Source organism: Strongylocentrotus purpuratus, unplaced genomic scaffold (genome assembly GCF_000002235.5).
Source record: "Strongylocentrotus purpuratus isolate Spur 01 unplaced genomic scaffold, Spur_5.0 spur5_scaffold_6, whole genome shotgun sequence".
NCBI classification, from domain to species: Eukaryota; Metazoa; Echinodermata; class Echinoidea; order Camarodonta; family Strongylocentrotidae; genus Strongylocentrotus; species Strongylocentrotus purpuratus.
In genome coordinates, this window is record NW_022145612.1 from 21,077,318 (window position 1) to 21,099,087 (window position 21,770).

Below are 21,770 nucleotides of genomic sequence, written 5' to 3' on the forward strand. Positions count from 1 at the left end.
GTTAATTGGAAAGTTGTGAATTGAAAAGTAAAGGGGGCATCATAAAGTGAGGTTGATAGCGTCATGAATGCTGTGAAGCCAAAACCAAGGACATGTTGATAAAGAGTAAATTAGTTGAAAAGGGGCATGAAGATGTATACAATCCCGCACTCACACACATACATCAACACACCCTTACACTTTTATTCTTCTAATCATCAAACTCTTCATATTTGAAACTACTTTGCTATACTGAAGAGACTAAAGTCACAAACAAATTCTCATTCTGGTTTTATCCTCAAATTCATAATTTAATACTGTACATAATATAAAATGTATGACAAGCTTAAAAAAACATGACAAAATTCAAAATATCTTGCTACATCATGAGCCATATTCCTTGCACCTAACGCAGTGCTGTACTACCACTGATCATTTTCAGACAATACACATGCTTATTTTAATTTTAAGCAGTGGTAGCTCTTTTTCTTGATGGCACAAGTATTTGAAAACTTATAGGATAGAGAAAACAGTTTATGATACTGCATGGTACTCTGTTCGAATGAAAAGCAAACAGCAACTGTATCACTTGCAAAACAAACAAGGAAATGCCTCTGTGTCTTATGTTTGAATAACTTGCCTTCTTTTGTTTTAAATAATTTCCAGTGCTGAAGTGGAATGAAACGTGATCCAATCAGCTCTTGGCACGTTTTCTCAAGCATCAAGCTGACAATAATCAAGACATTTTTTTTTAAAGATATTGTTAACGCAACATCTTTGATATAATGGACAACATTTTTGTGTACATGTCCAGTTGAAAATTGTTATAAAGACTTCTGATATATCAAGATACCCGACATAAGGTGATTTTGCGGATCCAATCTCCTTAAATTCTTTAGTATCTTTACACCGACATAACAAGATACCTGATTAAGTAATTTACGTGGTCTCGATGTCCTCATAACTAGCTTCCACTGCAAATGTATTTTCACTTCCAGTACAGATACAGTATTACTACCAAGATGTTTGATAAAAATATGACTGAGAAAATTATCAGACAATATACAGGTAATTACTGTAAAAACTGATTGAATCCCTATTTCATGATTTCGAATCCCTTGTTCTTTTTTGCCATGATAAATTCTTTTGGTACCCAATGACAACTGAAAAATATTGTTCCCTAGACTAGATAAAGGAACCACTTATATGGATATTGAGTAAATACTCAAATGTCTTGAATCCACCTTGATTTTATAAGGAGCTTTTCATTATTCTATTGGAGAAGAGACACATCGTTATTTCAGCACAATCCCTTTCCTGTATTTGACCAAACAAAATCATTAAATAGACGAATAGTGTAAAATCTGAATGATATTGTATCAATTGCAGTTTTTCAGCACAATGTTATCTGTTTCCTAATATAATACATGAACAATTCCTTTTTTAATGAAAAGTGTTTCTGACATCCAAATAAAAACATCATCATTTCATCATCTTACATTAGATCCTGAATTTCTGTAAGTGAAGAGCAGAATGCCTACCTTCATATCATATTGCCATGCTTGTTGTAATGGGTGATTGTATGAACAACAGAGTGACAGGCAGTATATATTGTGTTAACTCATTGCCTGCTGGAACCGGGTGACCCCTATGTAAACCCTATGGCAATGAGAGAATTCAGGAGTCGGCTGGTTAATGGCCCATACAAGTTTGGATATGGCATGACCACGGTCCATTCACCTATCAAAATATGTGTAAAGTTCATTCAGAACTCATTCTGAGAGCATGTGCAATTTGTCTTGTAGTTGACTGGTATTCCTCGGGTGTACCGATACTTGCTTCATCAGTTGGGGATACTATTCGATTTAAAGAGAAGGTTGAGTTCTGGGAAGAGGTGACAAATAATTTGTCAGCATCATTGTTATTATGCAAGTGTGGAAGAACATCAGATTAAAAATGTTTCCTGGAACGCATAGCTCTTCAAATGCCTTAATATTCTAAATATGGCGTGTTAAAACATAACAATCGGGACAGATTTTTACGCCACATGTTTGTGTAGTACCACATACATCTTTCCGAATACAGTGCTTGTAACTTTACCAAGACTGTGCCAATTTCTTATCATTCTGATGATTCCAGAACCTTGCAGTACACACCAATACTTATATGTTAGATGATCAACCTTTTCTGAGCGATCCCACAATGTTTCTTTCACAATGCAATCGCATGACCATTGTACGGTATGTTAGATCCCTATACATGTAGTATGTTATAAGGCCTGAATTGTTTGGGGTTTCCAGGGCTGAAAATCAGGGCAAAGCCTGAAAACTGGCATCATTGATCACTGAACAGATGAAAAATCCTCAACTTCAGGACCACATAGAATCCTTGAAACATCATAGGGGTGTCTCACAGATTGAAGTCAAATGGCTCAAACTGGTCTCTGAATGTTGAGACTAATTGACCCTCCTCTTCCTTACTGGTGCTACAATTCTTCCAGTTCACCCTCTCTGGCAGGTCCAGTAATTCTGCTGCAGCCATAACCTCCCTAAAACAAAAGATAGTACCGGTAAACAAAATTACTAAGATTATTGACAATAATAATGTGCATCAGACTTTCCTGTTCCTTTAATTTTCTTGTGTAATGACGCAGTCATCCATACATGAATGAAATAATGACGAAGTTATGAACTATAAATTGGAACCATGGTATACAAAATGATGACAATGTTTATAATGGTGTACATGTGATTTCATAAATTTTACACAGTAACTGGTTTCCAGTAAGCATCAAATGTTCAAGGCAATTATTTGGATAGTATTCTGGAAAAATCAAGTACGTCACCATGCAAAAATATATCATAAATAGCATCATAACCCACTTCACTGTTGATCATTGCAGAACAGGACAAGAAAATTGCTGATTTAAAGCAACAAGGGAGCTAGGCCTCTAGTTTTGTAATGTTTTGTCTTGTTTTGAGTTGTGTTTTACAAGTTATCAAACATATCTTAAAGGGGGTAAAGAATGACGAGACTATGTGTCTTTCCCATGGCCTGACTCGGGGGCCAAACGGGTATAATACAATTACGGACGACGCGACCGCAGTATTCACATGCGTGCAACATACTTGAAACTGAACCATGAGGAGAACTTCGGTCTTTCCGCGAAGGCTAACGGGCGCTGACCGTTAATCAAGTCCATTCGTTTATGTGCAGTTGTCCAAAAGAAGTCATAGATCGCGTTGACCAGTATTTGCCATGCTACACCCCCTTAAAGGTTTGACTAATCCCAGTGACAAAAACTAACCTGGTTTAGTAGAATACTATAACTAAAATAAATACAAATATATAACTCTACCTGCCAAACTGTAGAGGAAAGAACTTCTTGATTTTGTGCAGGATCTTCTCACCATCATTCAGCTCTGCATAGAAGTAAGGTGACCCAACAGATAATATCTGCAATGAAAAACATTAATGATAACAATAAAGCACAGTTGGTCCATACATATCTGAAAGACAAAGACTTGTTTCACACATTAAAGATAAACTTGAGTTCTGGTCATCCTATTGCATTGTGAAAGAAAAGGTGTGGAATGGATCAGAAAAAGTTGATCACGTAGCATGTAAGTATTGGTGTATCAAAAGTCGTCAAAATCATAATAAATTTGGCCCAGTCTTGGTAAAGTAACAAGCACTGTACACAGAAAGATGTATATGGAACTACACAAATGGTGTTGGGTCTACTAACCTTGATTTCCTTATCTTTCTATGCTCATTACTCAGCCAGTAAACATTTTCTACCAACATTTTTCAGCAAATGACATTCATTTGTAATCTTGAACATTCTGTGTAAGTTTCGTTTGATCCTCTGAGAATTCATTTTCTATTTTTTACCAGAACTCACCTTTATCTTTAACACAATATCAGCTTTATATCCATGGTTGTGGTTATTAATGTTATCATGTATAGAAGAGTATGACTGGATTGTGCTTGTAATGCTACATTCAAACCTGATATAGCGGCCACCTGTATAGAAATACCATCTGTCTATAAAGACCACATTTTTGTTTCCCTTGAATATGGTTTCTCAATGAAACCTGTACATAAAGACTACCTGCCTATAAAGACCACTTTTCATGTTGAGTGGTCGTTATGTACAGGTTTCACTGTATAATCCCTCTAGGTACCTGTTTGAGGTCTGTATGCTGGGGTATCTCAGCTAAGTCTAGTTTGTGCTCCTCTGCTACCCTAAAGAAAACCTCTTTGATGTCATCTGCCTTGGATTTGTCTACTGGAATGACCTGTATGACGATTATAAAAACAAACTACGGTAAGATAACATTCCCTCACACAAAATAAGACGTCATTAAATATGATTGGCTTGATGTTTAGCAATGTATTGTTGATATACATGTATATTTGTTTCATAGACCAAATCTTCAGATAGTTCAAACATATATTTTGGATAAAAATTCAACTGTTTATTTTTTCAAATATTTTGTCAGATGTGATACTTGACAACAATTAAGTATACTGGTAATACTATGCAATAGGTTAGAACCGTGTTTAAAAGTCAACACATTCTTTTATGTAAATATCAAATAAGGAATGTGGCTTGCTTTCAACTGGTTGACTTAGCTTGGCAATAACGATTCTCCCTTTTTTTTGTTTGGGGGGGGGGAGGGTAGTTAAGATGTGACAATTTAATACTGGTGATCAAGTATCCTCTTTCCATTTCATCAGCAATTCTACACAGCATGACACATGAAAGACAAATTTATTTCCCCACTTGATCATACCTGAAGCTGCAGATGTTGTGTTCTGAAATTCCTTTCATAGATGACACATGTCTTCCCTTTGGATAGGTAGTACTTCCTCAAGGCTGACTTGAATTGATCTAGTTCTGTTTGTACTTCCTGTAAAAGACATAATTAGAATGAATATTAGAACTATTATGAATGAGGCATACTTGTAACAGATACCATCAAATCACAAAGTAAACTACAGGAACTACTGTGAGCACCCTTGGCTAGAGCTCTAAAAATATTTGAGTGCCATGAGAATTTTGCATGTGGATATGAGTTCTATAGCATCATTAGTATTCATCATCATCATCATCGTCATCATCACCATCACCATCCCCATCATCAGCATTGTCGTTGTTGTCATCGCCGTCAACACCGTCATCGTCATCTTCTCTATGTCATCATCATCATCATCATCATTCAATGGGCTCTTCAAAATGTCATCATTAAATTTTTCAATCTTTGGAAAATTGTGTGTGGATGAAGAAAGAAAAAAAAAACTAATATAGAAATACAATTTCACCTCAGTGAGATCTAACATGGACTGGTAGTGCCCAACAGGGAGAATCAAAGTGTGATCAGGAACAAGTCCTCCCTTTGCCAAAGCCAAGTAACACTGCATGGAAGAGAAAGAAAACACAAGTGAAAATTAATAACATGATTATCTGCAGTAATACCCCAATTCATTAATAAGATGATTAATAAGATGAATATTTACAGTTACCCCAATTCATTTCTATTGATAAACTGTTTATAATTCTGGTATATTTGTAAACATGTTTCCATTTTGTGAGTGTTCTCTGTTTTCCATATTGTATATTAGCTGTATTTTATACTTTCATAAACTGTGTTTTTATGGATTTGAATTAAAATAAAACTTAAACTTGAACTTAAATTATAAGTTCACAAACAGGATCTACAAGAAAAGGGAGGTCCCCTACTATTGGAACAGTTTTCATCATTACAATCAAGGAATTACAAAGACAGTTTAACATTTTCCAACAAACTAGTATAACAAATGTGAATGAAGCATTTAAATGGTAATTTCTTAATAGAAGGGCAATTATTCAATTATTTAGCAATACAAAAGTATGCTAGTAATAAATAGAGAACACCTGGGTCTCTTGTATCATTTTTATCCTTCGTTCCACTGAAAATTGTAGATGATATAATATTTCTTTAAACTATAAATAATTCAAAATGCAATAACCAAACTCAGTCAGCTTTCTAATAACACCATACTTCTTGGCCCTGATGTACAAAGAGTGCAGTCAATTGTACAGTCAAACCTGCTTTAGTGACCACCTGTCTACAAAGACCACCTGTCTACAAAGGCCATATTTGTTGTTTCCCTTGAAAATGGTTTCTCATTGAATCATGTACTAAAGGATCCTGTCTACAAAGACCATCTGTCTACAAAGGCCACTTTTTGTGTTTCCCTTGGGTGGTTGCTGTAGACAGGTTTGACTGTATTTGAAACATTAACAAATACAAATCCACCTTTCAGAAAGTCATAAAAGGAACAACTAACTCTCAAATTCAAAAAGCTAGTTTTAGGAGTGATACAACTGATCAATTTGATGTCTTTCTACATCAGTGCAATTGTTTTATAATCAGTTCAGTTCATTAGCAGGCCTCACCGATGTACCGATGCTAGCAACCAGATGCTTCTCAACCTTTGGACTTCCTAAACAGAACCAGCATGGACCTGTAGGCTGAGCTGCAAGAGAGAAATAAAAACAATGTGAACACATTATTGACTTGTTACGATAAGTAAAAAAAGAAATGGATTACAAAGCTCTCACTTTAAATATGGCGGACAAAGAAAGCGGACAAAATATACAGTTCATCATTCTACCCTCAACAATTGTTTTGGTAGACAAAGGAACATCCCTTCACTGCTATTATGTAAAAATGTGTAGAACAGGTGAATATGCATGTGACACCTGTCCTACTCATTTTTACATAATAGCAGTGAAGGGATGTTCCTTTGTCTACCACAGCAATTGTTGAGGGTAGAATGAGGAACTGTATATTTTGTCCGCTTTCTTTGTCCGTCATGTTCATAGTGTCTAATTAATATCTAATAACCCTTGCCTGGACAGTAAACAAATAAAGTAATATTAACCATTTGAAAAAATATGATATTCTTAAAACCTGTTTTTCTTATGGTGAAATCCTGATTTTTTTATCTAAGTATTTGACAAATTTAAACGTAGTATTGATCAAAGTTATGGATTTGATAAGAATGTGTTCTGTTGATGCATCATAACAGCCTTTGACCCTAAGAACAAACTTCTTTAAGATTCAACTCTATATCAATTAAAGCCTTCAAACTGGTCTACAATTAAAATGTATGAGTTACTGGTAGTCTGGACAAACGCATTCTTATCCTCACATAGATTAATTCATTTCCTCTATACCATTTTAAGACTATATACATGTATATATTTCATAAACCATGACTCACGATGACTCTTTATTGGCATTTTATGTTGTCTCTGACCATCATGTTGTCTCTGGCCGTCATGTTGTCTCTGACCATCATGTTGTCCTTGACCGTCATATTGCCTCTGATTATCTGATCTATTGCCACCATGTCTCTTCTGACCTCTCTGACCTTGTTTATATGGATTTCCTTTTGAAAAGAAGAACTGGTCCGTCTGGATGGAGAGAATGATATCGTGAAAGAGGACTCCACACTATAAAATGGTACAGCTAATCATTTCTTACCAATACTTTTAATAATTTAATGACGTTTCTAGATGTGCTGTGATTTTCCTCATTATCATTCTTTTAGAAATCAAGTAAAATAGCAAACATATTCATTTCAGATGAACAAGTTCTGCCTGTAAATGTATCATACATGTATACACATTTACTAAATGATTACTATATTTTCTCGTTTATTTGAAAGGAGCTCATAGGTAATCTCACCTTTAGATCAGAATGGCAAATCTATTCTCTCTTCAATCATCCTTTAAATATATTTCAAACAAAATTCACCTGACCCATAAAATGGGCTTTCATATTTAATATTAATAATAATAATAATAATAATAGTGGGTTCTTGTATAGTGCTCATGACTGTCAGACTTGACACTTCTGGCGCTCCCGATTATTACCCTGGCTTTAGCACGGCTGCCATATGGCGCTCTAGCATTGCAAGGAATTAATTCCTGCCAGGTACCCATTTACATCGCCTGGGTTGAGTGTGGCAAATGTAGATCAATGTCTTGCCAAAGGACATTAGTGCCGCGGCAGGACTCGAACCGCGGACCTTGTGATCGACAGTCCAGTGACATATCCACTCGACCACGACACCTCTACGAGAAGCTTATTTACAAAAAAGATAAATGTAACTGAATGTTCTCATCAGCTTTACTCCCCAATAATCAAGTAGAGCAAAAGAGCATTTTATCACAACCATTATGTCCTATAAAAAAAAACTTATTCAGGGCCACCCATTAAGGCATTATAATTTAGTGTGGTATTGACTGTAAAATGATGCTACCAATAATCTGCTGAACACTGTATTCTACTAATTCAGTTAAACCCGACACTGGATAAAGGATCATGTTCAACAAAGGGAAAACACAAACATTCTTTGTTAAAACTAGACTCATTTCCAAAACTTACGCCCAGCATCGGGTTAAAATTTTAGTAGAGTATTGGCATGAGATCCTTTAAATACCTCCTTTGGTTCCTCTCTCTTTGACCATGTGAAGGGACACTCTGTGACTTCATCAGGCTGTTTGATCAGTTCCACTTGACTCAACTTGCCCATGGGGGTGATGTTGAATGCATACAGATACTACAAAGAGAAAATCAGTATACTGATATCATTACTACTGTACCAAATGGAAAAAGCCACAAAGAAATACTATTTTCAAATCCTCGGAGGGGAAAGAAAATCAAACTTAATCAATGTAACCCTTGTGTCTCTCCTCCTTATATTCAAGGGAAGGATTCTCATTGAAGTGCCATCAAACGGTAACAGAAATAACTTCATACACTTCATCCACACTATCGATGGACTACACAAACTAGAGATAAACAGATATATCAACACAAAATACAGAGAATCTAACCATACATTCCGGGTAACATTCCATTGCGTCTGATCTGAGAAAGCAATCATTTGATTGTGCAGTTTGTTTGTTGTTCTATGTAGAATTGCTGTTGTGGCTTGTGTAATTCTACATATAATGTGGGATAGGTTGGCATAAGGATGGATGTTTCGCATATTAAAGGTAAAGACCAGTATTAGAAACGCCCCAATTTCAAAAAATGAAATGGAAGCTCTCATTACCAATCATGTGAAAGAATATGTTTTAACTAATACATGATGATAAAAAATTTGCCGGGAAACCGCCTACTAATTCATATATTTGGTAAATTTGTTTCTCACATGGTCTGTGAGAGATATAGGGTAGTCCCATATACATCTTTCTGTGTATAGTGCTTGTAACTTTACGAAGAATGGGCCAAATTTCTTATCATTTTGATGATTCCAGAACCTTGCACATGCTAGATGCTAGATGATCAACCTTTTCTGATCGATTCCACAACGTTTCTTTCACAATGCAATCGCATGACCATAACTGGTCTTTACCTTTAAAGGGGTGAAAAGCCCTTACTACGTTCCTTGTCTCCTGTCCCTGGGGGGTGTTTCACAAAGCTCCTAAGTTGGAGATATCTCAAAGTTGGACTTGACAATTATGGAAAGCGGTTAGCATTTTTAAAAATATAAAGTTTTCTTATGAGGCATAAGATGTTGATTCAAATCATTCATATTTCTATTATCAAGGAGGTTCCATGTTCTTGATGTGGAATTTATGAAAAGTCTAAAAGTACTTGAATTTTTGCTTTTGAATATAATTTATTTTAAGGCTACAAATGGCTCTCCATAAAGTTTAAGTCCAACTTAGAGTTGAGTTTGACTTAGGATCTTTGTGAGACACCCCCCTGGTCTCCTGCCAGGTTCGAAATTCTACTGCATACTGTACAGTAATATTGTCAGAATATATAGCCCACTTCTACAGAATAATTGAGACATGTCAAACTAGTGTACCTTTTTCTTGTCAGGATTTCCAACCTTGGCAAGCCCTAGGAATCTTGTGACGTGTTTGGTGCTCTCTGCTAACATCCTGTGATTCCTATAAGGTGTCCTCTCATAGAACGCACCCTGCAAGCCGGCAAAGTGGTATCGAGGTCTCAAGGCCAACACTAAGTCACCAATCAGTGAGGATGTTTGTGTAGGTTTCATGCTTTCCTGTTACATAATAGACACATTAAAGAAACCAATACATATTTTGATGTACTCTGTCATTCCATGTTTTAATTGAATATATTTGGCATGACTAAAACAAGACAGAAACTGTTACACATTTGTAAACATTAATTGTATACATTTATTGTAACATTTCACGATTGCCAATGTGGAAAAATCCTTGGGTCAGAAGAACAAGAGAGTTTAGGAAATGAAAGCTTGTCAATATTTGGACAAGGATGAAGACATTTCCCTTTCTCTTGAAGGTATACCCAAGAAGGCAGCTTATACATGTAAGGGTTAAAAGGGTTGAAAATGTACACCGAAAAAGTATACATAATTTTATGGCTAGCATTTATGGAGAGAAGCAGCCACATTTGTAAAATTGTCTCTGTTATTTAACAAGAAAACACTTTATAGACACTATGAACATGACGGACAAAGAAAGAGGACAAAATATACAGTTCCTCATTCTACCCTCAACAATCACTGCTATTATGTAAAAACGTGTAGAACAGGTGAATATGCATGTGACACCTGTTTTTTACAGGGATGTTCCTTTGTCTACCACAGCAATTGTTGAAGGTAGAATGAGGAGCTGTATATTTTGTCCTCTTTCTTTGTCCGTCATATTCATAGTGAGAAGACACTATTTTAAGGGGCAGCAAAACAGGATGCTTGCGCTAGACATCAAATCACTACTTCTTTCATTTGACCTTTCTGAGTAGCCAACTGTGAGGAGATAATGAGTTTCATTCTTCTACTGGCTTACTTATCTATCTCATGTAATTGTAGATCTTGGGGAGAACTTACTGCATCACGAGTAAACTGTGTGACATTAGCTGGCCATTGCGATGTCAGAAGCACATCTACACCTTTGAATTTGCTATTAGAGATGAGGGGCAGGCCTAGAGCATCAATATCTGCTCTGCTAAAGTGACATCCATCATCAGCTCCTCCTCCTGACTCCACTCCACTTAAGTATGCTATCTGTAGTCCTGATGCGGTGGAGTAAATACCTCGGTTACCTGAATTGGGAAGAATTTTTATATTTTATCTCAGTTTTTTCCCAGTTTTATAAAATTTCAACCCAAATACTCCCACTCAATTTTTGTTTACATGAATTGAAATGAATCGTCATTTAACCCATTGAAGATGGCTTCAATTGAGATTCAGTCTAAATATTTATGAACTCAGTTTTCAAAGGGTGAACAAATTGGCCACTGATAATCATCAAGTGAAGAAAAAGAGAAACATAGAGAAAGAAAGAGATAACAGAGAAAGACAGATGGATGGTTAGATAAGACAAAAATGTCAAAAATAGACACAGTGATAAAATATACAATGTTTTTTTTCTTCAGATTGTTCGTTCGTGTCTCCTTAGATCAAGATTAATGTAAAGTTCTTAAATTAATTTTTTTAGATACGTAAGGGTTTTCAGGTATTTCAATACTAACCTTTATACACTAGTTGAGTAATCAGAAATATAATGTAAAACAATTGAATAATTTGAATATTGAAAAGTTAACAAAAATGCTAATCTCCACAAAGCACCTATGATTGAAGGTATTTGAAATCGCGCAAAACCACATATATACAACAAGCTTTATTCCATCAAGACCCTTGTTTTAATTATTGACACTGATAACACCAAAAACTGATTTAACTCTGCAATGCATTCTTACCAAGATAAGTGAGATTCTCACATACGTCACCTCCCTCCTTGTTATCAAAGAAGATGGAATGGTCTGGATGGTTGGGTCCCAGTATGTAGGTTGGTAGAGGCACTGGGTAAAAATAATAATAACAAAATAAACATACATGAACAAGATTAGCAATATGACTCATATCAAGTCACAGTGCTCTTCGATATGATCTGGTGAGGATTGATCCAGGCTTTTATTTTGTCAAAATGACTAAGGTTAGGTTGGGTATAATAATGTTTGGTCCAGGATCAACGTTAGAAAATTGAACAGTGTAGGAAACTGACCATCGAATAGCTGTCGCAAGAGTGTGTATCAAGAGCAGGTACCCAAATCACAGGTGGAAAGCCTACAATGTGTGCATGAGTGTATGTCTTGAGAATCTACTTGAAATAATATATAAGGTGAAACATATTTCAATGGTTGATTCTCTAGTTCCAATGAAATAAGCACACTGTTCATACAAATTGATGCAATTTGGTACTGATTAAACCATTGCTTACTGGAACCTGGGGTTCGCTGTTTTAAGCCTATGGGAATTAGATAATTGAGTATCCAATGGGTTAAGTGGCATGTCCAAGCTAACGTACCTTTGAGGTCTCCCGACTGAAGCATCTTCCAATCGGCCAGAGCAGTCTCACTTGTACCATAGAAGTTACCTACACATAGCAGCATCTATATTATGGTGTCATAAAGAGAAATGAATGGATGTATGGTAGGAAACTAACATTGATCTCTTTGTCTACCTCATGACACAATAAATTTCAACTCTTATCTTTATCTGTAACTGAACATTGATGAATCTAATCATACATAATATGCGGTTAATAAAATATATGTATTACAAGCAGGAAGAAATAAAATACTGCACATGCTGGTACTTTCTGCTTGATCACTGAGTTTGAAAAAGGTGAAGAGACAATGAAGAACTCAAATGAAGACCCTTTGTCAAATTTAAAAAAAATTAAGACAATATCAATAAGGCCTATCCCTGAATTTAAGTAAGTTGTCTTTTCACAGGGGGGGGGGGAGCCTTGATGTTGGGTACTTTACTTGATTTAGAGTTCAAAATAAAACAAGAAGTCAAGAACTATTTTCTTTCGGGAACTGTTAATCATATATTTCTACTCACCTCAAATGGACCTGCTTTCTTCACAACATTTCTTACTCTTGAAAACAGCTGTGAAAATCTTCCTTCGACATCTCCACAAGCAAGGCTGTAATCATAAGGGTAGTTTAAGAATAGTTGAAAACATTAACTGACAAAACAATTATGCTGAAATGTACTGTCAAAGTCTTTTATACAGATATTCTGCAACAGAACAGTCAACCTGTTACAAGATTATCAAATACAAGAAGCATGAATTCCTAAGTTTAATCTAAAATGTCAGAAAACCCAACAATAATTTCAAAATGTTCCTGAAAGTGAAACATTTGCATTTACAAAATAGACCACTACCGGTAGATCGAACATTGTCTTCATGTTATTTTTTTTTCTACTTTCTACTCATAGTCATCGTACTGGAAGCATCGAGTAAGAATATGGTCTATGTAACAGATCTTGGTATGTCTACACAATGGTGATGACCTCTGACTAGCACTTCGTAAATGTGCTGCTTCCGTATAATGCGCTGAATAACACTCATACAGCGCATTATACGGAAGCAGCACAATTTACCCACAATTACGGAAGTGCCAGTCAGAGGTCATCACCATTGTGTAGACATCGTGAATTCACACGGTACACGTGAAAAGGGAGCTGAGCTGTATCGGTCTGGTAAGAAAATTGCTCTTATTTTGTTATTTTTAGATCCGATTTTGAAATTAAAGCGGTAATTAAGACCAAAACTACGACAAAATTTATCAAAGCCACTGTCCAATATTGGTCGGGTGCGCGAAAGTGTGATTTTGGACCACTTTTGAGTTTTGTTTACATGCCTCTCCGTGCAGGGGTATGGGAGCCGTTTAAGGCTCTCTCGAATAATATCATTAAAAAAACATTTCGAGAGAGCCCTTAAGGCTAACTCCAGCAAAGCATAGAGAGTCATAGACCGAAAGCTTCAGTCTCTATAGTACCGTCGGTTGTTCCACTGAGACTACGTCTGGCTCCACTAGACCTCCGGTTATAGAGACTGAACGACTGCCTATGCCAGCCTGTGTTGAACTTATTCCGCTAGATTTTAGCCGCTAGGCCCCTCCCACAAACTTGCCACGGCCGTATTGTTATGCCCCCAAAATCCCCCAAAATGTCATTTTACCTCGTCCATATCCAATTTTAAATTAGGCCTAGGCTATAATACATCGGTTCCACTAACTAATTTGATGTAAATAATCCGTTTAATGGTCCCTTTTAAGGAAATTATGGGTCAAAATCGACATCCATGTTGAAAATCTTGCAAGCCGTCCGTTAAACTCTCGCTGCCGTCAATCTCATCCCTTCTAGTCTACGCCGAAGGCAAAATGATAATGAAGGAAAAACTGTGCGCCATCTACACGTTCGTAATGGCGTTATCACAGTTTTTTCCTTCATAATCATTTTGCCTTCGGCGTAGACTAGAAGGGATGAGATTGACGGCAACGAGAGTTTAACACGGCTTGCAAGATTTTCAACATGGATGTCGATTTTGACCCATAATTTCCTTAAAAGGGACCATTAAACGGATTATTTACATCAAATTAGTAAGTGGAACCGATGTATTATAGCCTAGGCCTAATTTAAAATTGGATATAGACGAGGTAAAATGACATTTTGGGGGATTTTGGGGGCATAACAATACGGCCGTGGCAAGTTTGTGGGAGGGGCCTAGCGGCTAAAATCTAGCGGAATAAGTTCAACACAGGCTGGCATAGGCAGTCGTTCTGTCTCTATAACCGGAGGTCTAGTGGAGCCAGACGTAGTCTCAGTGGAACAACCGACGATTATAGAGACTGAAGCTTTCGGTCTAAGAGAGTCAATGCTAATGCGTATTGACCTTAAGCACTGCATACTTGCTGTGAGGCAGGTATTATTAGACCTATACACACCACACAATATTGCATAGACTGCACACATTAGGACCTATTGGGCTGATCCGCAATTTTGACACTAGAGCTAGAGGTCTAGGACCGTCTAGACTTACAATACAATTTGAATTTTTAAATTATTCTTTTTAACATCACTTCAGTAATTTGAAAAAAAATGTATTTTACTGCTTTTTAGGTGTCATTAATTGTCACTAAAGTACCGACTTTGAGTAAAATCAGTTGAGTTTTGTACAGTGGTGTTTGAAATGTTGAGAATCAAAAGCACATCTTTTATTACACAGCCAGGATAGTGATGCTCCTATGTGTGTACGCTACGTACCTCATTCATTCCTTCGTCTTGTCGGCAGTGACACCGATATCAACGTCTGGGACTACATAACTTTAGATTGGTTTATATAAAGCAGCAAAATGATAAAATAAACGGTATATATAACTGCATTCTAACATTTATACTAATGCTAGTACATCATGACTAAAAAATACTTACATTTTAAGGGGTGATTGCGTCATAATAATCAGATATAGTCTAGTTAGTGCAAAGACGAGAAAAAAAGTTTGCATGCAGCACGGTAGAACTAGTCTCATTTCAAGCAGTCATAAGGTAAAGATAAATACAAATAAATACAAATTAAACAAAGTTTTCGCGGTACTATTATTGTTTTCATTTACAACTTTTTCAAAATTTCTTTAGTCAATCTGCAATTTCTAGTAGAATCGTATTCCATTGATGTGGTGATAGAACAACTGTCACTTCGAATTTGAGAGAGAGAGAGAGAGAGAGAGAGAGAGAGAGAGAGAGAAAGAGATAGAGAGGGGGAGAGGGGGAGAGGAGAAAACTAAAATTTTGAGAATCCCATTCATTTTGCGTATCTCTAGTCAAAGAAATTACGCAAGCCTAGTATAATACAATATGGAGTTCTATTTACAAGCTCTTGAAAATGTTTCGCCATGCCCAGATTCACCTCATCAATATGCAAATTACATTGCCCTCCAGGTAATCCCAGGTCAATCTGAACGGATTCTGTTTGATGGGTGAAAATTCACTGCACGTGCACAACAGTTCTTTCCGCTTTCCGAACCCATGAACCGTGTTATATCATTGATTTAAATCGTACGTTTCATTGTAAACTCAACCAGACAAATGAGTGTAGGTCTGTATAGCTGTCTGTCTGTTTAGTATACCCGGCGAATGCGTGCATGTATTTCTATACGTCTTACTTTCGTTGTACATAATATAGTCCATTATTTATCTTGCAAAAAGACAGCTTTTTGCTTTGAAAAGACATCATGCCACTGATCGTTATAAACACTAACATTCAGAAATCTTTAATACCAGAGGGTTTCCTGAAAGGATTCACGAAGGTTTATTCCGAAGCTGTAGGCAGAGAAGAAAAGGTAAATATAATTATGTTGCTTCATCTATTATGAGTAAAATGAATAATTCAGATTAATTCTTTCATTTACTGTGAACATGAACGTACAATAAAAGTAAGGCGAATGTATGAGTCGCTAAACATTTATATTAGGTTTTGAAAAAGGCCTAGAATAAACGGTTTATATTGTCACCTTTTACATTTTAAATGACTAATTGCTTCTAGCTGAGATAGAAATATTACTATTCAGCACTATGCAAGTGGCCGCGCCGTGTATTTGTTGTAACTCGTAAGTTACCAGTATGTGGTGGGGAAAAACATGATTATTTACTCATTATGTTAATGTGTATCACGCTATACAGTGTATATATATTCACCACCAAAAGTAAGAATATGAGTATAAGAGTATATACTGTATTGCCCTGATATTAACAGCACTAACATCAATTGTTGCACGCAGCGGCATATTTTTTACTTTTGGATAGTGCAATATTACTTGAATTTACTTGTAACGGGCGAATAGTTGGAATACAGTAACTTATCAAAAGGCATGCACTCGATGAAGAAGCATCATGGCTTCTAAAATATGTGTTTCCCTTTATGACTGTTAAATATAGGTCTACTCCCTTCCACCCCTGTCTGGTTATAATACAGCGCAACGTGCTATATGCATAATCATGAAATAGTGTATTCTCCCTATTTAGTGGACTTTGAAAGCAGGAACTTTGAACTGTAGTACATCCAGGGTAGTAATCTGGCAGATTGAAATTTAAGACCCATACAGTAAATTTTGACAGTATTTTGACTGACCAGTCAGTACTGAGATAAAATCTTGACTATGTGCATAGAGTCATCTGGCCATTGTCATGATAGAACCAGGGGTCGCGAAGCGTCTTTCAAAGAAGGGGGAGGGAGCACCAACAAAAAGGGCACTTTCTTGGAAAAAGGGGGCACCTACAAAGGGAACAGAAAATACACAATATTTAAACATAGGTATATACCATAGGGTTAATTAATATATCATTAGGGGTGATGTCAATATTGTATTATCTATCTCTCTCTACATTTGTCAAGAAACCTTTAATAAGTTACATAATTACATTAACTATATGCGAGTGGGCGTAGCGAGCTAGCTTTTGGGGATAATTCGAGAAAAAGGGGCACTCATCAAGATGATTGCACTTTTTGGAATTCTCCTTACAAGTACTGCTGGTATATAGCCAGATGTCAACAATCATCTGTTGGAACTGGACACTGCTTGAAGTGGGTCTTGTTGGCGTTACTATCCACAAAAGGGGGCAGTTGTCATGGGATGAGCTTTTCGCATTCTCTCGAGTTCACAGATAATCGGGTTACACGGCCTTTCCCTACATTGCAACTACCCCTGAACGGACAAATAAAACTTTACGTGAAAAATAATTGTATCGATATATCGCCGAAAGCAGTATAGCCTTGTTTGTTACTGGTTTCCCTGTCCCATGAACATCTTTTCTCATTTCATACTTTAAATGCGATCTATTCTTTCGGGAGTCACTCTTTTCTCACATTGAAATGCACGCTAAAATAATAGAATCCACTCCCAAAAGAGAAATTAAAAGTACTACTTTTGAGCTGCTTCAACTCCAAACTGAAATGATCCCAAGTATGGCTGCTAAAAAGCAGAATGCTACTCCCCTGCATTTAATGTTATCTTTTTCTTTTCCGTACAAAAATATGTTGACGATAACGTGCCTTTTATTTTCACTCTCTTCATAATTTTCTTCTCAAAAGGCTATTAATTGTAGCCTGTTTTCTGGTGTAGAGATGATTAAGAATGGTACTGATGATCCAGCCTGTGTAATCACGATACAACACACAATCTCACAAGATACTGATGGACGCCGAGCGACTAACAAGATACTTCTAGATTATATGCAGACTCAATTGAAACTCACTGACGACATAATGACGAGGTAAAACAAAAATTATCCTTTTTTTTTCCTTCTTTTCTTTTTCTTTTTTTTTTCTTTCATTTTTTTGGAAAAATTGTGCAAGAATTGTGAATGAAACGCCATCATGGATTTGGGAAAGAAAAATTCTGATTCTGAGTGAGTCGAATTAATTATGTGATAAAAGTATTACTGTTATGACATTAATTATCTTTTCTCTTTTCTTACAATTTTTCAGATTTAACGTGGTCTTTCTTACACCGGGAAGGGACGAGATTGGAACCAGTACAGGCTTACTATGTGATAAAAAATGACTAATAATGAGTGGCCTATGAGCGACTCAATGAAGACGTTTGGAGGAATCAACAAAATACAGCAACCTCAGAGCAGACTGTCTATTCAAATCGACCATCTCAATCACGATTTAATTTACGATCTTCGAACAAAATTAATGTTTGAACTCAACCTTGTTTTAAACTAAAAGCGTTTCAAGACATTGATTATAGGCCGGAAAATGGTGTTGAACGCCGGAACGTCATGATGTGTATTATTTTGTTGACGTGGATACTTTGACAAATCGCCGTCATCTGTAAATGTAAACACTGCACTTAATTACATAGATATACTAACCAATTGAATCTATAGTGATATGATATCAGAAAGATGCCAAAACTGGTTCATAAAAAAACATTAAAAAAAATATATATCAAACTTTGCGTGCTATTACTTTCTATTATTATAAACACTTACTAGGACCCGTTGTTCGTCCTAAATTTTAATCTCTAATATACAAGTTTAACTTACTGATTATCGGTTGATTTTCAAAATTAAAGAAACGGTGTCTCACAAAAGTGGGAAGCGGTGCAATTCTAGAGCATTCTTGTTTGTTTGTTCGTTGGTGTTTTTTTTTCTATTTTGTTTTAGTATTTTAAGTTTTTTATGAGTAATTTTGACTTTTTAGATTGTACAAATAATTGTTGGAAATTGAACAGGAAGCTGAAGGATAGCTCATCAATATAATGCTACTAAGTACATTTTGGACAAATCAGTTAAAGTAATTCAATTTGTGGAAAACAGCACATACTATACAGTGCGTCCCAGAAAAAGCGAAACCGAGAATTATCGATGTTTTATCATTACTTAACACAATTATAATTAATAAATGATACATATTACATTTTGTAAAGCTTAGATCATCCTCTTTCATTTAATGCAACTCATCTGATGCATCTTTCACGCATGAGTGATTAAAAACAATTTGAAGAGAGGGTACCAAAAAGTCATCAGGCGGGGGGTTTCTGAATTTCAAAGAGAAAATCACATTTCTAGAAGTTCCTTTTGTGCCCTTTTATATGACACCTCAATCAGTAAAAATGAGCCAGGAATAAAAAAAAAATCATGTTTGTTTAAAGTGATGCTTGCATTTCCATTATTTGATTAAACGAATTCATTTTTACTGGCTGCCTGCCGTAGCAACAAACATTGACAGAATCAAGTCTTTCGTGTTCTTTGTGCATGGATGATCGTCAACGAAACTGAATTAAGTCTTTTGTCAACTCTGCTTGTTGCTACGGCAGGCAACCAGTGAAAACGAATTAATTTTCACAAATTGTAAAACCCATCGAGACGAATACTTGCATATCGTGCTCATGAAAGTTATGTAATCAGTATTCATTTATGCACCAACAGTACATTATTTATCTGATACACAGGTGGAAGTATTCTTCTCAAGAGGAAAACAATAGGTGTTCATGAAGCACCTCCATTACTCCGGCAGTGATTATTCTAAAATGCACAAGTGGATGTTTCTGCTTTATTCTACAATCTTCTTACTCTTGAAGATACCTGCAGGTCAGGATATTGGTATCGATGGAGGACTGTGGTCAGACTCTGCTCACTAATGACGAGGTGCTGCAAAGAAATATCAGGAATCATGCCAAGAGTTTTGTTTACCTTGTCAGCATTTAAAACAAAAATGAATATTATCATTATTATATGCAAACAAGTATAAATAGGCTACATGTTTACTTCTTGCATTTGTACTTCTATATACTCAAGGTATTTTTACCTGGCTCTGTGTTTTTTATACTCATCAAAAAGGTTGTTAATGACCCATGACCCACTTTTTTTAATTGTTTGGCGGTGTACTGCTTGTTTATGACACATTTAGTAAACAATAAATGCCCTTGAGGTATGCAGACAATACTACATGCTATTTGTATAAACTAATGAACGTCCTTGTTTTATACCGTACTCATTAACCTGGGAAGGGGAAAGGTTAAATCCATATCAACTAGATATCAACATGTATTTGTAATTATTCTTCTGTAATTCGAAATTATTCAATTGAAATGTTTAATGATCTTACAGGGCGTGTAATGTGATTATTTACGATTGCAAAATATAAATCAATACATGCTATTTCGTCGGTAAACGAGGAAGAGGCACATCGGCCATCGAAAGGTATTGCGGGCCAGTGCATCATGGAACCAGCACATATCAAGTTGTTGACCTTTTGAGGGCTTTCGTGAATTTTGTGTAAACAACATTAATATATAAATGGATTTAAAAAAAAATTAATGTTAATGTAAATGAAGACAAGCTCGCAGAGACGCAGACTATACAGGTAGCGATTGGTTCTATTCGATCGCAACGCGTCTTGACTTTAATCTTTATGATAATGATAATAAACTACTCTTTTGCGATTGCTTTGAAGACTGGAAATCAATTTGGATAACATCCCAACACTTCATTAGACAGCTGAGCCCTCATGTATAGATGGAACAGAATGATCCATCAATATAGTAGAAACCAAGTAGATGATGAGTGTAGATGATGAAGAAAATGAGAAGGGTATGATAGGGTATAATAGCGGAAGTGATCGAAGAGAGGATGAGAGATATAGAGATAAAGATCATACAAAGAGAGAAAGAGAGAGAGTTAATGAGAGAGCATTGTGAGATAGAGATGAAAATAGGAGTTAGATTGCAGTTGGAAGGAGACAGGGAAGAAATTGATAAATAAAGACAGGAGAAACGAGAGAAATGATACGAAGATGTAGGGCCTATATCGTTTACAACAATACTGCAGGCAGGCGCGTACACAGGGGGTTGGAGGTTAACCCCCCCCCTTTGGTATTTTTTTGTGTAAACCCCCCCCCCCCCATAACCCCCATAACCCCCCCCCCCCCCCCCCCCCTTTGGATTTTTTTTTTTTTTTTTTTTTTTTTTTAAATTTATTAAAAAAAAAAAAAAATCCCATGGCTGACCTAAAAAAGCTGACCTTACCCCCCCCCCCCCACGGAGCAAAGTGTCAAATTTCCAAATTTCGAGACCAAACAAAAATTTTTTTTAAAGTGTCCTCTTACCCACTCCCCCCCCCCCCCCCCCCCCCCCCCCCCGCTTATTCAGCGATCGGCTGAGTCGTTGCGATTTTTTTGGGACCAAAAAAAAGAAAAAAAAGTGACCTCTTACCTCTTACCCCCCCCCCCCCCCCCCCCCCGCTTATTCAGTGGCTGGCTGAGTCGTTGCGAAATTTTCGGCCCGAACTATAAATGTTAAACCCCCCCCCCCCTCCCCCTTGAAAAAATCCTGCGTACGTGCCTGACTGCAGGGATAACTGACATCTCCCTGATAAGGAGACCTTGGCTAATCCGAGACATAATACGTTCTGCGGTTTCTGCCAAG

The 21,770-nt window shown here is 36.4% G+C and overlaps 2 protein-coding genes across 2 annotated transcripts; one reads left to right on the top strand and one right to left on the bottom strand.

The window, feature by feature from the left end:
• Positions 1–2,225: 2,225 nt before the first annotated feature.
• Positions 2,226–15,359, bottom strand: LOC577746 (CWF19-like protein 1). The gene is made up of 14 exons (XM_777959.4): positions 15,271–15,359; positions 12,892–12,976; positions 12,350–12,434; positions 11,742–11,843; positions 10,870–11,084; positions 9,859–10,059; positions 8,479–8,598; positions 7,255–7,447; positions 6,425–6,504; positions 5,308–5,400; positions 4,779–4,895; positions 4,167–4,280; positions 3,338–3,435; positions 2,226–2,527 (listed from the first exon to the last, which is right to left on the bottom strand). Exons 1-14 carry the CDS (start codon positions 15,342–15,344, stop codon positions 2,389–2,391), a joined length of 1,716 nt encoding a protein of 571 aa, XP_783052.4. The 5' UTR covers positions 15,345–15,359; the 3' UTR covers positions 2,226–2,388.
• Positions 15,360–15,909: 550 nt separating this feature from the next.
• On the top strand, positions 15,910–18,961 carry LOC105440032 (macrophage migration inhibitory factor-like). Its single transcript, XM_011669724.2, has 3 exons — positions 15,910–16,178; positions 17,927–18,108; positions 18,323–18,961. The coding sequence occupies exons 1-3, from the start codon at positions 16,071–16,073 to the stop codon at positions 18,396–18,398; spliced, it is 366 nt and encodes a 121-aa protein (XP_011668026.1). The 5' UTR covers positions 15,910–16,070; the 3' UTR covers positions 18,399–18,961.
• Positions 18,962–21,770: the final 2,809 nt, after the last annotated feature.